This window comes from Pollicipes pollicipes, unplaced genomic scaffold (genome assembly GCF_011947565.3).
Source record: "Pollicipes pollicipes isolate AB1234 unplaced genomic scaffold, Ppol_2.1 Scaffold_7231;HRSCAF=8579_pilon_pilon_pilon, whole genome shotgun sequence".
NCBI classification, from domain to species: domain Eukaryota; kingdom Metazoa; phylum Arthropoda; class Thecostraca; order Pollicipedomorpha; family Pollicipedidae; genus Pollicipes; species Pollicipes pollicipes.
Window position 1 is genome coordinate 21,223,617 of NW_023597034.1, and position 15,063 is coordinate 21,238,679.

The following is a 15,063-nucleotide window of genomic DNA, read 5'->3' on the forward strand; positions in this document are numbered from 1 at the left end:
CCTCACGATCACAGAGTAGTGGCAAGCTCTCGGAGTACGTCGATAAGAACTATGTGAACATGACGCTGGGGTGGTCTCTCGCAAGCAAAGCTGGCCCTGGCAGCGATAAAAAGGCAGCCGCCTTCAAGATATTTAGGTCACCACAAGGCAAAAGTGGGCCTTCCAACTGTTTGTAAACCAGGACGTCTGAGGTCACGGCCAACAAAGCCACCGGCCATAGACTGTCGTGTGACTGAAGGGAAGTTGAGATGGTGTACATTCAAGCTCAAGCTTTGAGTATGATCGTTAACTCGTCTCCCCAACTGAATTCACGCAATGCGCAGCTGGCAGACATGCCAGGCTTCGCAGGAAATGTTTTGAGCATATGCTAGTGCTCCAGTTCCATTCATCGGGTTTTCCCGACGCTTCTGAGCCTCTTCCGAGTCAGTTCGCTGCTTTGGCGTGGTGCTAAGAGCCAGGGGCGCGGCGGAACAGCCAGGCGAATAGTCAAGTCAAGAAGTCCGTTACAGGGTGCTGACCTCGAGGTCACTACCTGTGCCGGGCCGTGCGAGGTAGGGGTCACCGACACCGCCAACAGAGGTCAGAGGCGCATGCGGAAGACGAGGACCACAGACGGGGTGTAAAGAACAGCGCTAGTCTACACCGACCGGTTCCCGGCAGTCGCGTGTTTCCATGTTGGCCGATCTGGGTTACTGGCGCGGCCCGTCGCGGCCGGACCGGCGTTCGCAGCCCGCGGCTACGCCGCCCGTCCGTCGCGACCCACGCGCCGGCACTCAGAAGCGGGGAGAGCTTCGCAAGCGTCCACCGAGGCTGTCTGACAGCAGAAGCCCGGAGGCTGCCCGCGGCATGTGCGACCTTATGACCTTAAGACCTCATGCGAGGCCACAGTTTGGAGTTTGTTCGTGCGCGCGCGATGTTTTTGGGTGGCGGCATCCGTGACCAGTCGAGGCCTACAACAATGCCTCATTCTGATCAACGATAAAAACCATTCGCTGCGCAAGAACCGGAAGGCCAAACAATGCGATGGTGGCATAGCAGCAACAATTTGCGCATCTGAAACGTGTCACATTTTGAAACGACCGGCGAATGGCTCACCATGCGCGGCACTGGGAGAATCTTAAGTGGCGCGCTTTGCGCGCCGGTCAAGCCTCAGTCGGATGACGCATTGCGAAGGTCTCTTGGTCCAAAGTCTGTCACACCAACACCAAACGTGCAGGAAATGTGCAGTGTACATTAGGGACATCACTGCGAGAGAGAGTGAGAGAGAGAGAGAGCGGATGGACAGACGCCCCTCAACACAAGATATTAGCCATGTTGTAGCACTTCACACGAATAGGACATCGAGGCGATACCGAATTATATTGAAGGGTAATCCTATGTTCCAAAGGAGGGCTCACAGTTCTTTTAGTGCAGCAAGACTTGACTAAACTGCCTAAAATGAACTGAGAACCAGCTTTCAGGATACTGAGAGTGTTTCCCGGTAAAACGATAGGCGCAGCAAGAACAGGTTCAGCATCAACAAACAAAAGTGTACGAATTCGCACCTTCAGATAACGGCAAAATGATTGACCATGAAATTAGCAGTTAAAATATGCGCTGGACAAACAAAGATTATAACCAACTTAGCTTAATTGATTTCATACATGATTCACTTTGGCTTTCCGGGACATTTGTTTGCATATTGCTCAGACCATAAAAGAAACAATTAACGCAATATGTTTATCCCTCTCTACTTGGCTCAGCGCTTCAATATGTCTAAAATTTTGAATAACAGTCTCACAGCTAGTCCTCGATATCCTATTAAACTCACACAAAAAGTAATAAAAAATTGACAGGTAAGTGAAACAAGACATCTTATTGCACTTTTGGCATGCCCCGCGTATAGAAAAGACGCTTGAACCATGATCCTCGTACCGTTTGCCATTATATACAGTGGAAAAGTGGTTGCTATACACAGCATACAATTCCAGTACGCGATCCTTCCCACTACTAGTTGACTACTCGACTGAGCTCAGGACAGAACATTTGCCGGTAGGATATCCGTTGTGTAGATAAGTGGTGAACTGAGATTCTGCAATAAGATAAGTGGTGATCCTACTGAGATTCCGACTGGGTACTCTGATAAGTAAGTGCCGCCAAAATTTTCAGCTCCGTAGGCGTAACGCTTCCGTATACTCCAGGCAAGTTACCCTTATTGGTTTGGAGGGATAGCCAAGACCCAAGCGTGCGCACAAGTAAGGTAATGCGTGATTTCGGCGCAAATTTTATCCTTATCTGGCTTACAAATTTTTTCCAACTAAGATGAGCCACGTGATTTCACATTTAAACGTCCGCAGTGCTCACCTGCTTTCACTATGAACATGCGCAGAATTCACCACCCATTGATCGCTGGCTAGTCATCGACTAAAGCGTACCACATGGTGAACTGAAAACTAATCCCCGGAGACTTTGAAATTGGTGCGGCTTTGGCGAGGATAATGCTCCAAGTATCTTTCCCTAAGAAAGAATACTTCCACAAAGACGCATTCCAACGCATAATAATGCACAGCATCTGCCTTTTTCGCCAGGCATTCCCTCACGAAAGTTCCTCCAAAAACGGCCAACCGAAATAGTCAGCAAAAACACTCAAAATTGCGATAGTAATCGACAAGAATGCCATCACCGTATCAGCACGACGTTTCATGGAAAGATTAGTGGGCAAAAAGACGATGCGAAGTGTTTGTGGTCAATGCTGCTGGGAGGGAAGGAGAGCTGGGTGAAGCCGGAGGAGGGTGCGCGGATCTGGCGGCAACCGGCGCCGCCAGCCCCGTCACTCACGCGCCGAGACGGCCACCAGCAGAACGGCCACGGCCAGACCAACGGCCATCAGGCCCAGCACCGTGGCCAGCAGCGCCAGCCGTCTCTCCAGGCCGGAGCGGCGAGCCCACCATGTCCCCGACCTGGCGGTGCGAGCCAACTCAGTCAGCGCCGGGCGACGCGGGACAGCGTGCACTGCACAGTTCAGGGCAGGTCACGCGCGGTTAGCAATGATCTTAACGGGTCAACACGGGTCGGCACGGACCCCCACAGGTCAGAACAGGTTAGCGCCGGGCGACACAGAATAGTGCGTACTGCACATGCCAGGACGGGTTCCGCGCGGGCCACCACAGGTCCTTATGGGTCAACCCGAGTCGGTGCGGGTCAGCACGGACCAATACGAGTCAGCAATGGTATACACATGCCTGCAGATACTTAGACAGGGTAAAACGGGCATCGCACACCGAAAAACTCTGCATGACCCATATATACCAGCAAGAAATGGTCAACGTGAGCTTGACCATGAAAGGGTTTGCTCAGCTCACTCCACATCGCTCCAGCTCACCACAAATTAAAGCAGATTACCGCCGTTTAGCACACTTTAACATGCAGTCGACGGGCTGCAGTGTTCCCGAATGCGTTGCGACATGAAGTTAAATACTTTAAATGGACAAAAAAAACTATTTCACACGTCAGGCTGAGGGGCCGATACCGATTGCAGTCTTGCAAGTGTTCGCGCGACGGCACTCCTCTGGTGACTTATCCACACGTGGTAAGAGACAGCAGGAAGCTGTCACTTCAATAGTGACCAACACACACGCGGTTTCACCAAAGAAGGTGCTATTCTATTTGTAGGTAGACGTATCTACATTGCAATTCGAATATTCATATTAAGAATACATAGGCGAAACGTTCAATGGCAAGTATGTTATCCAATGTTAGCCGTGAAAACCCGAATAATGCCACGGAATAAGGTTAAGAAAAGGGGGGACTGTAAACTGGGTGAGGACTGTAAACTGGGTGGAATGCCACGAAGCCGGCGCATTCTAACCTCCAGAATATGATTCTAAAATGCGCTGAACACAAAGACATCACGAGGTGAATGCACCAGCACGCCTCCGTGATTTTAGCAATTAAGTCTGCACGATTATAGCCTATTGGTTTAGTGAGAATAGCAATTGTATGAGCATGCCATTGAAATTATCATGTTTCGTGGAGACTCAAACCAGCCAGCTACACATGTTTATGTCATGATTATGTTGCATCCCTATGTAGCTCGAAGTCACCGTCACTTACTGTGCATGCTTCCTAGCTCACACAAAAAGAGTGAACAGAGTACAAAATGATGATCGGCACGGTCTCTGTTTAAATTGGGTGATACATGCGTCAATGGTTCTGCAGTGTATCCTGGTTATATATTATATTAATGCCGTGACATGGTAGCCGCATCGGCTGAGGTCCATACTCTATGACCCCCCCCCCCCCCCCCCTCCTTAGTCAAGCGTCGTGTGCCGTCACACGAGGTAAAAAAATCAACTAATCTGATAAATCGAACCAATCCAATAGATGATTGACATCTAGCAGACGGCAGACGGGGAAGCAATATGTCGGTTTGCTGCCAGCCAGGAAATAGCGTTAAAGCCTGGGAGCTCGACAATGCACTCTCCCAGGCGGCATGGTGACATAAATGAGAGCTCATCGTAGTATTCCTAGAAAGTCTTGAGTTGAAAACACCTATACACGTCACGTGTTGTAAAAACACAAAGTCCTAAACACACGTCACGCGTTGTAAAAACACGAAATTCTAAACACACGTCACGTGCTATGGAAACAGGACACAAGCGCAGATCATATTCCTAGCTCGACACACGTTAGCAGCGTGAGCAGCACCGCGAACATTGATGGAGTGGCGTACACTCGCCGCTTGTGCCAACGTCGTCGCACGCAGGTCGTAACGAGCATACAATGTTGAGTTTCAGAATAACAGGCGAATGCCGTGCCTTCAACGCCACGGCTCCTGTTGTAGCACAAACTGCCACTGTTGCGGCGTAATTGGAGATGATCTGCGTGGTCTGGTATTTCCGTGTTTTTTTTTTTACTGAAGCGCGCGATTTCCATGGATTCATATCTAAGCCAGTTTATTGTTTCGGCTCACGATGTCATTCGCTTGACGTACCTGCCACCAACTGACAGTCCGTCGGCGTTGAAATGAAAGGCAGGTGCCAGGTCTTGTGTCACTCAATCATACGCAGGAACTAAAGCATCAATGTGTTGGACGGACGGTGTGGGCGGAATGCCACTCATCATGAAAGGAGGCAGCTTTAACTCACTTGTTAATGAGCCAATGAACTAGTTCCGAAACGACAAAACACGACGAGGTTGTCAGCCATCCCTGTGGCACATAAGGCCTCACGGCATTTCACCCGACGTCGAGAGCGCCGCTGCTGTTGCGCCAGCTGGCGCGCTGCTGCGCCGCGCGGGCACGCGCCGTGCTCACTGAACTGCTGACGCGGGCACGGTAGCCAGGGAGCCTCATTCAAACATTGCGGCAACTCATCATCGAATGTTGCATGGCATGATAGCCATAAAGCATTTTCTCAGCTGGTTACATCTATCACGGTCGTGATAGGATGTAACCAGCGGAGGTGCCACCAAATTTTGATTGGGGACGAGGGCGTACAACTATTACGACACTTTAATAAAAGGGTTTCGCAAGTGATTATTGCTATGTAAATTTCTCATGTCTTGAGCTGGGCCATCGCAAGGCATGGGGCGCGGGAACCGGGATGGGGGCAGGGGCTAACACCCACAAGTTTCCGAAAATTCAACATTGGCCCTTTAGGCGTTGACTGGAAAAATAATCCGAATGGGTATCTTCCTTTCGCCTTCCCAACGTGCACGGGCGCCGGTGTGCAGACAGTTTAGAGGAAAATAGACGAGCGGTCTTTTAGAGTCCTAGAAGCATCAAACTAGATCTGTAGCAATGTAATCCCACCGATGTGAGGTAACTTCATTATGGTAAAATCTGGGAAGATGGGCCCCTACGTGAAGATCTGCGTGAAGAATACATTTGTCCTGCAAGAGAGTCGATAGGATAGGAGGACTGTCCTCCCTATCGAGCGATGAAGAGGCCGCGTTTCCCTTGCCCCAACCCTTCGCCCCCACCCACCCATCCCTCCCCCCCCCACACCCCTTGGTGGCGCCGCCACTGAATGTTATGCATGCAAAGGCAGTTTGAAACATTGTCCTAGGCGAGAAACATCCATCCTGCATGCAAGATGGGCAAGCTGTCGGTTGCCATTTTGGCGATGACTTAGCGCTCACGAGCCCCAAAGTAAGGGCAGGAGTTTCGGTTTGTCCAGGATACGGGCCCTATATGTTAAACTCCCCAATGAGATCGGAGTCCTGTGTGCACCTCATTTCAAGTGCGAACTGGATGGCTCGTTAGTATATGCTGTGAATATCTATGCAGGTGTGCGATTCGGGGTCCATGTTCAGGGATATCACCAGACCGCAACGTTTCACGGTATGCAATACAAATGGTTTCATTTGACTGAATGAGTTCGGTAGAAATCGCAGCTAGTTTAAGGCCACTAAACCACCCAAGGTCACAAGGCAGGATACCGGTGCTAGTTACTACACAAGGTGCAAAAAAGAACACTGGTCTGTGGCAGCACGATGCAGTCGGCGGTTTTACCACTGCAACCTTCGCTTCAGTTGTACCGGCTTAAGAGTCATGTTTGAGTGTGTCCACGGATAACATCGTGTGAGCACGCGATGCGTTATCAGCTCCAGGAGTGCTGCAATACGGCCATGCCGCTGCTCGTCAACGACCGGGCAGGCTGCCTGCTTTGGCTGTTGTCCTCCGGTGGCTCCATCGGGAGCCGTCGTCCATCTGGGGCTCCAATCAACGCCGGCAGCCACGCAACCGCTCCCGTCCCGTCGCGCGGACCCTCCGATCGTCACAACCGCCACTTGTTCGGTCACGTGACTGGCCGTGGCCGTCAATGAGCCGTACACAGCCTGCGGGCGAGCTGGCGGCGTCCCGGCCGGCCGGTCGCGGTCGGACGCCCCCCTCCCGCGGTCCCAGTCCGGCCCGGTGGCACGACTCGTCCCTGGCGCCAGCATCACGTTTGCCAGCTCGGCCGCGGCGTCACGCTCTCCCCGGGGCAACCCCCGCCGGCACATGATCAGTCCAACGATTTGTTTGGAGAGAGAGGGGAAGACGGATGTATAGATGTACGTCACGGGCGGCGCGCGGCTGCCCGCCGGCCGGGCGCTGACGCGTGCGGTCGGGCCGCGCGCCATTGCGCCAGCCGGGGCAGCCGCAGGAGGCAGGGGCGGGTCCAGCGGGACTTGTGAGTGGGGTCTCGCGATCGCAGGGATCGGGCGTTTGAGACACGCTCAGAACAGACGCCGCTGCGTCACGGAGATGCGGCAGTGACGACCGTCAGAAGCAGCCAAGTTAACTTTGGAGTGCCTTGGTGAGAGGAATAATAAAATTGCATCCATTTAGATGAAAAGACAGCTCTGCAAATCCAGCTGGTTAAATCCAACCTCCGAAGTGGTCAAGATGGTCAGAAGTAAGTCGCTCAGACACAGTATAGCGCGTGAATTGCCACCGTATCTTGTTCAAGTGAGGTATCGGTTGACAGGCAACACTTGTGAGATACAATACATAGGCGGGCAAGCCCCTTCCCTCCCCCACGAAAGTAGTCAACATCGGAGCGTCGTGACACAAGGGATATCCATGTCCCATCATAAGGCTTATTCTGACCAGCCTCAGGGCAGACTGCTGTTTTGGTCCCAATGAAGCCAACGGAAGACTGTCGGATTTTGGAGGCAACAAGCTTACGAAGCATTCTATTCCTGGCTGATGGTTCAAGCACATTTTGGCCGGCTAACAAATTATGCATGCTGTGTATCGGGCCCTCGACTGGTTTTCAAGTCCTGTCACGCGAGGGTACTTTTGAGACATTCCAGATGCCGCAGGGCCTCCAAGGTCAGGGGATTGTCGGGGAGGCTTCGAAGAACATTAGATACGCATATATCACATGCTTCTTCCGTTTAGATTCCGGGCGTTGAGCCAGAAACAGATGCATGGTCGGGACAGGCCGACCTGCACTTGACGAGGACACCTAGCACATTTTGAAATAAACTTTGTAAAGCGAAAATGAAACACATACCTAGACACTGCATCACCTACGAAACCTGTCGAGATCGGGTCGGTGGCTCATGTGGTAATTTCATTTTCAGCATTGGCAGCACGGCTCGGTCAGCCGTCCACACGGACTCGGAAAGGTCAAACTGCACTCCTAACAACTTGCTGCTCACATTCCACCCTCGCTTTCGGGTCTCCGCCCTCGGCTTCATCTTGATGACGCACGCTTGGGATCTGCCACTTGCCACCCACATGGTGGCATCCTAAACATTCCTCCACCGACGGGAATCGACCCCTCGCCTGATCCGGGTTCGCGTTCATAACCTGGCTGCACGCAATGGCCTATAATGTTTTAAAATGTCTCGCCCGAAGGTCGTGGGATGTTATGGAACTGTTCCGTGCGACCTCCGCGTCCTGCAGGAAAGCGGCAGGTCGCCCGGTGGTCTGGTAACGCCTCCGGGCCTCTGAACCACGCGGCGGGCCACGTCGGCTAGCGCCAGCCAACAGGGGCTAGCGCTAGCGCAGCGGCTAGCGCCGACCGTAACGGCTGCCCACATTCCGTGCTGGTGTACGCAGGGGCTTGTGCGGGCTCGCATTCGAAGCCCGGCATCACCAGGAAAACGCCACTCTGATGACATCAGCGCGCACGTTTTGCCTGTTTTGACAGTCAGCTGCACTGAAAGTTGGTCGCGGTTGTAGCCGGCTAAAAACCAAGAGGACCCGGGCGAAACGTCTATCAAATCCGAACTACCGATCTTGCGTGATATAGGGTCATGGGCGATCAAAGCGTGCTCTGCTGTTACCATCCGCGCCGAGCCCACGGCCACCTGTGCAAATGACTCGGAGGATTGCTCAAAGTAAGTCGTGATTCTTGAGTAGAAACACGATTCGCTTGGAACGTATGCCATCAACACTGGCCACTTCAACGTTCGCAGCGCTGCAAGCAAGCAGGGCGGTTACGGAACCGCAGAACTCGCACCCTGCTCACCGACCGGAACCAGGGTCTTGTCGCCGTTACGACAGTGGCACCGAGTTACGTGCAGAACGGTGCGAGCTGCGGACATTGGACCTGCCGAGATAGGGCTCAGGGTCGCAGCAGGCGCACGGACCGTGCCGCACCGAGCTCGCCAGCGCATTATGTCGGACAGCTGTCGGCGGGCAGCGCGCTGTCGCCACCACGTGTCGAGTGTCCGGCCTGCCGCCGAGGCTCTGTAGGATGTGAGGCCTCGTGTCGGCTGGAGGCTCAGCCTACCTGTTCGAAGTCGTCTCGGAGAGACTGTCGTCCGACTCCACGAGCGGCATCCGCATGCCGCCGCCGTCGTCGATGAACATCTCAGCCAGCCTCACGTTCCGCGTCGCCGTGCGCGCACCCGGCGCGCACGCGTCCGTCGCGGTCAGCACCGCCCGCCGGCGCAGGGCGCCCACTGGCCGCGCGCGTGAGCGATTATCTCATCGCGCCGCGCGTCGACACTTCCCGGCGTCGCGACTGGCAATCTCCGCGCGTCAATTGGTGCCATTGAGCCGGTGCGGGCGCGGACGGGGGCGTGGAGGGCCCGCCGCCTGGCGGCCGCCGCGGTGCGAGCGCGCCGAGTATAAACAGCGGGCCGGCGGGGCCGGCGCGAGGCCGCATGTACGACAAAACGGGCCAGGCCGCGGCACGGCTGCGTGGCCAGCCCGGCCGCTGCGGGGCCCTCTGACCCGCGGCCGCGCCGGCCAGCTGCCGGCCGCAGCTGGCCGGTGCGGCGGAACGCTGACGTTGGGTGGTGGGCTGCCGGAGTCGGTCAGAGTCGGTCAGAGCTCTGGCGCTAGCGCCGACGCCGGCCGTAGCTTCAGCCTCGAGCTTGACCCCACCTCGAGGAGCCCGGAGCCCGAGCAGCGGCTCTCTCGAAGCGCCACGGGCCCAGCCTCGGGCTTGACCCGATCTTGAGGAGCCCGCGGCCCCAGCAGCGGCTCTCTCGGAGCAATGCGGTTCACGAGCCGTGGCGAGCTATATGAGTGGCCGAAGTGGGCGGGCAGGCCGGTTCTGCAAGCAGCTGTGTGCACTGCATGCTGTTGCAACGATGACACCAAAACTGAACGTAGCCATGATGAAGAATGCCGGTATTCCCAGGGATTGTAGACTCCCGAAGGTTTTCAGAAGCTCACCGCTAACCTCCAACGGGTATCCCCCCGCCCCCCGCCCCACTCGGTTCAAGCTTGGCTATGGTCCAGCGCATAGTGTAGTGACCCCGAGAAGATCAAAGCCGGCTAAAATAACAACGCTCCAACGAGATGGACCCGATTGAAAGGAGCACATCAAGAGTTTGGCGCACAAACTGGGCCAGAAACGGCACCTTCGCGTGACGCAAGGCGTACTGCTACAACACTCCTGTGTAACATGGGTACGCCGCAGCGTTGGCAATGCGCTCCTCATGTTCCTGCCGCCGTACTGACGTCACTACACGCGGGACCCCATCAGACACGCACAGAGCCCCCTTCGCTCGAGCATTCAGTCAGGAATGCTCGGGCCTATATAAACAAAGCGGATGAAGGCGGACCGAGTCCTTCCATGTAGTAATGACGTCAGGCGCAATGCCGAAACGGCCGCATTACCACAGAGTCGTCTCCGCAGTAGACCGGCGGACGTGCCGTCGCATCGGTATAACCCACGGGCGGGACCGGCCCTGCGGCACTGACCGCACCGAGTGTCCCCGTTCTCAGGACCAGTTCTTGTTTCTCGTCAGATTGACGTGATCCGAGTGGATCGCCCAGCTGCCGGCCGTACCGTGAATGGGTGGTCTCACTTCGGAGGTGAGCTCGGAACATTTCGTGGCATTGCGCTGGGCAGCGGCCAGTCTGGTTTTGAGCTTGTAAACCAACCGTCGGATTAGTATTTTTCAGAACAAGTACCGATTGCGCTTGAGCATCTGCGGTGTTTTCCTGACGAGCATAAGACAGACTAGAAACAGTACCAGACATTTTTCCTGCCTAGGTTACTTTTGTTCAATGGGTTTTGTGGGTGGTTAGCCATTAAGTTACCGAGTCTTGAAGACGCGTCAACTGCATTGGTTATTTGCGCCGGTTTTATGGGTGGGAGGCGAATCATACTCAATCACTGCAGAATATAGGAATGCATATGGTCGAAAAGCATCAGCTGCGATACAACAAAATTAAGACCAATAAAATGGCTGCATCGACGTAACTTAAACTCACGGTGATATCAAACGACTGATCCATTGACCGTGGCTGCGTAGTGACGCTTTGCGACAGGGAATGAGCCAACGAAGCGAACTACGAGCGCGCAGCCGAGGCTGTGCAGCTGGGCCATGTCGTGACCATGTGACTGATGAGGAGGGCACGCCTAGGCCGCGGACTGCGTTGGGCAAACTCCCAGCTCACGAACCATGACCGGGCTGACCGCGTTATCCCCTTCCGACTGATAATACCCACCACCTAGTAACCTGGCAACCCCGGTACAGCCTGACTTAGTACCCTGGCAAACCCGGTACAGCCTGACTTAGCTCGCCGCTGCGGACCGAGAACCACGCACTGAGACGGCGAGGGTGCTGAGACCTGGACGGAGACCTGGGTGACACATTCAGTGCGTGAACGGAAGCCGCCCGGTGTGTGAGGGGGGACCGGGTACACATGCGTGGCGTGGTGACGTCTGACGGCGCTGCCGTCAGCTGGGACGCACGCTGCATTTGACCTCGACTGGCACTGCGCTGTTGGCCCTCTGGCCTCCGGCCGGCACGCAGTGCCGTGAAATACAGCGGGTGGGCATGAATTTCGCATTGTCGCTACGGCCGATTCAAAAGAGCGTGCACGGACGTGAATGTTGTGAGGGGTTCACCAAAGCGCCTCGTAGCATAAAAGCGCAGCATACGACCTTGGACCTCCATTAGCTGCCGGAGATTGTAATGAAGTCCAAGGCTGGTTCATGAATACCTTGCGTTAATTCGCAGCTGCCTTCTTATACTATCAGCCGCTACGCATGTCACCCCTTGTGCGGCCCAGTATTATTCTTTGCCCTTGAATTACAAGCCTCTGTTGGCACTTTGCTGGGTTAGCGCACCACGGAAGTAGAGATGGGAGAACGGAGTGGCTGACATCCGAGGACGCAACAAAACGCGACGAGTGGACGTCTAACGCTGTTCTGGCGGTGTACTGCACCCGAGTGGGCAGTCCTCAGTAGAATGTCTGGCGGTGGACTGCGCCAGAGCGGTCAGTCCTCGGCTGAATGTTAAGTGGTGGGCTGCACCAGAGTGGGCAGTCCTCGGTGGACATTGCCAGCACTGGTGGTGCTCCGGCACACCACCGATGGACAGCGCACCGACCCAGCGGGGAGTCGCGCGACGGCGGCATCCGAGCCGTGTCAAAGCATGCATCGGCTGACTTGCACGGTGACTGCGAACATTAATGCAGTGCAAATGCTATCCAGGCCTCTCGATTCGGAACTATGAATTTCTGACATTTCAAGCGAAACCCGCCGCAGTAAAACTGATTGAGAAATTGAACCACATCCGCTTGCAAAGAAAAGCAGAGCCGGCCCCAACTGTGGTGGCCTTTCATACAGATTCAACAAAATACGATATTTGATGTCGTCTTTGGATGAGACAGAGTGAGAGGCCAGTGGCTACAAGCCAAGCTGCAAGCCCTGGCTACAGGCCAGCACCGCTCGCATAACTCAACTTGCTTTAATAGATCGGAGATGACATGAAGTCTGATAGATAGATGAAATCCATATAACCTGATAGGCCATCTGCCAGGCGCCTCTATCCGGAAGAGATTCACAGCTCGATGGCTCGCGGTCGTGGTGCAGCCCGAACACGTGGATCAGAGATCTGGGTCGGCGGTGGGCTAACGGCGTGGCCCTGACGCGCTCCGAGCGGCGGTGTCGGCCGGCGGCAGGGCAGCTGATGCCGCGGCAGGACACTGGCCCGGCCCTAGAGCACGGCTCGCCGCACCAGAGCAGGACACCGGCCCCAGAGCTCGGCTCGCCGCACCAGAGCAGGACACCGGCCCCAGAACACGGCTCGTCGCACCAGAGCAGGACACCGGCCCCAGAGCTCGCCTCGTCGCACCAGAGCAGGACCCCGGCCCCAGAGCTCGGCTCGCCGCACCAGAGCAGGACACCGGCCCCAGAACACGGCTCGCCGCACCAGAGCAGGACACCGGCCCCAGAGCTCGGCTCGCCGCACCAGAGCAGGACACCGGCCCCAGAGCTCGGCTCGCCGCACCAGAGCAGGACACCGGCCCCAGAGCTCGCCTCGCCGCACCAGAGCAGGACACCGGCCCCAGAACACGGCTCGTCGCACCAGAGCAGGACACCGGCCCCAGAGCTCGCCTCGTCGCACCAGAGCAGGACACCGGCCCCAGAGCTCGGCTCGCCGCACCAGAGCAGGACACCGGCCCGGCCACAGGGCACGGCTCGCCGCTCACCTGTCCGTGGAGCCCAGGCTGTTGCCGGACGTCAGCGTCGTCCGGCTCTCCGTCTTCAGGGGCTTCACCTTCTCCGGCATCCTGCGGCGTACGGCGGCGTCAGGGAGCGGCAGACAGCGGGGCCAGGGAGCGACAGATAGCGGGGTCGGGGAACAGTAGACAGCAGAGTCGGGGAGTGGCAGACCGCGGGGCCAGGGAGCGGCAGACAGCGGGGACATGGAGCGGTAGATAGCGGGGTCAGGGGGCAGTAGACAGCAAAGTCAGGGAGCAGCAGACAGCGGGGTCAGGGAGCAGTAGACAGCAAAGTCAGGAAGCGGCAGACAGTGGGGCCTGGGAGAGGCAGACAGCGGGATCAGGGAGCGACAGATAGTGGGGTCAGGGAGCGACAGACAGCGGCGTCAAGGAATAGCAGACAGCGGGTTTCGGGACCGACAGGCAGCGAGGTCAGGGAGCGGCAGACAGCGGGCTCAATGAGCGGCAGATAGCGGGGTTCGGGATCGGCGGACAATGAAAACTGTGCAGTTAAGAATTTGTGACCTGGTTAAAAACGTACTCGCCACCACCCATAGTACATCTGACGCACACGAAACTGGGGTGCATGTTCGTCATCTCTGTACAGCCCATTGAAAAAATCAACAGGTAAGACTGTTAATCGTCTGTATCGTAAAAACAGTCATATCGTTGCACATTAATGATGCGAAAATTTGGTTATTGCGCTTATGATTCATTGCTCCTAATTCCTACCGAGAAATGGCATGCTTTTAATCGCTCACGTTTTCAGGTAATGGACCAACATTGTCTTAAACAGACGTGAGGAAGGCCCAGATTGGATACAGCTGAATGCTACACGTTAAAAGATGAGTCCAGTGGCTGACGCCATGCGAGTGTTACAGCAGATGACCGTGACATCCTATAAAGCAGCTTCGCGAGACTTATTTGCCAGGATATCCGTCGCTGATTTCCGCTGTGCACGGCCGGTGGTATTAAGATCCCAGCCAGGCTTGGCTGCATCATTACGACAGAGCACGAGGAGGCCAGCGGTCTTCAGCAGGCAGACAGATTACCTGTGCACGCCTAGATGTACATGTGAGTGCCGCACTGGTGCGACTAAGTCGATGCTAACTAGGCGTACGCGTCTTATCCGATTGCAAAGTAGATGGGGCCTCCTGACGCCTCGTTGCCCCTCGCTTGACAGCAGCCCACCCCGCCGCACCCGTAATCCCCCGCTCTTGGGGGGAAGACAGGGGGCGGGGGTGGGTGCCTGTCGTCGGTGCTTTCGGCGGCCCACTGCGGGAACCGGCCGGTCCAGTTGTGCCCCACTCCACTTTCGAAGCCCGCAGGCGCAGGTCTCCGCTAATGGCCCGCCGAGCGATGGCCGCGAAGGAGGTCAGTGACCTGCAAGTAGCGGCCGGACCAGAGGCCGGTGTCAGGGTCCGCCCTCGCCACTGGCCTCGTAGCGCACGCCGACCCGAGCGTCCCCTGGTACCGTGCCACGCCCCTCGCCGGTAGGCAGCCCCCGTGCACCGCTCGGTCTGCAGCACCTAAAAACACCTAAAGCACCTACAGCAAACACCTAAAGCACCTAAAGCACCTATCCTCCTGCGCGTCGTTCCGCAGCTGAACGTTGCACATCTGAGCGTTAAACATCTGAACTGGTGGAGCGAATGCAGGTTCCCTGTATGCGC

General features: G+C 55.9%; 1 protein-coding gene across 7 annotated transcripts in view; it reads right to left on the reverse strand.

The window, feature by feature from the left end:
* The window catches only part of LOC119110599 (neprilysin-2), a 30,180-nt gene extending 15,700 nt beyond the window's left edge, over nucleotides 1-14,480 (reverse strand). For 3 of the 7 annotated variants that reach the window (XM_037234479.1, XM_037234477.1, XM_037234476.1), the window contains exons 1-2: nucleotides 6,551-6,939; nucleotides 2,818-2,939 (exon numbers count right to left, since the gene is read on the reverse strand). In XM_037234479.1, the coding sequence (XP_037090374.1) occupies nucleotides 2,818-2,939; nucleotides 6,551-6,924 (496 nt within the window). In that variant the 5' untranslated portion in view covers nucleotides 6,925-6,939. Of the gene's footprint in view, nucleotides 1-2,817; nucleotides 2,940-3,361; nucleotides 4,202-6,550; nucleotides 6,950-9,209; nucleotides 9,454-13,378; nucleotides 13,460-14,442 lie in introns of those variants that run through there. The other 4 variants (XM_037234480.1, XM_037234478.1, XM_037234481.1 and 1 more) reach the window with 4 other exon arrangements.
* Nucleotides 14,481-15,063: the final 583 nt, after the last annotated feature.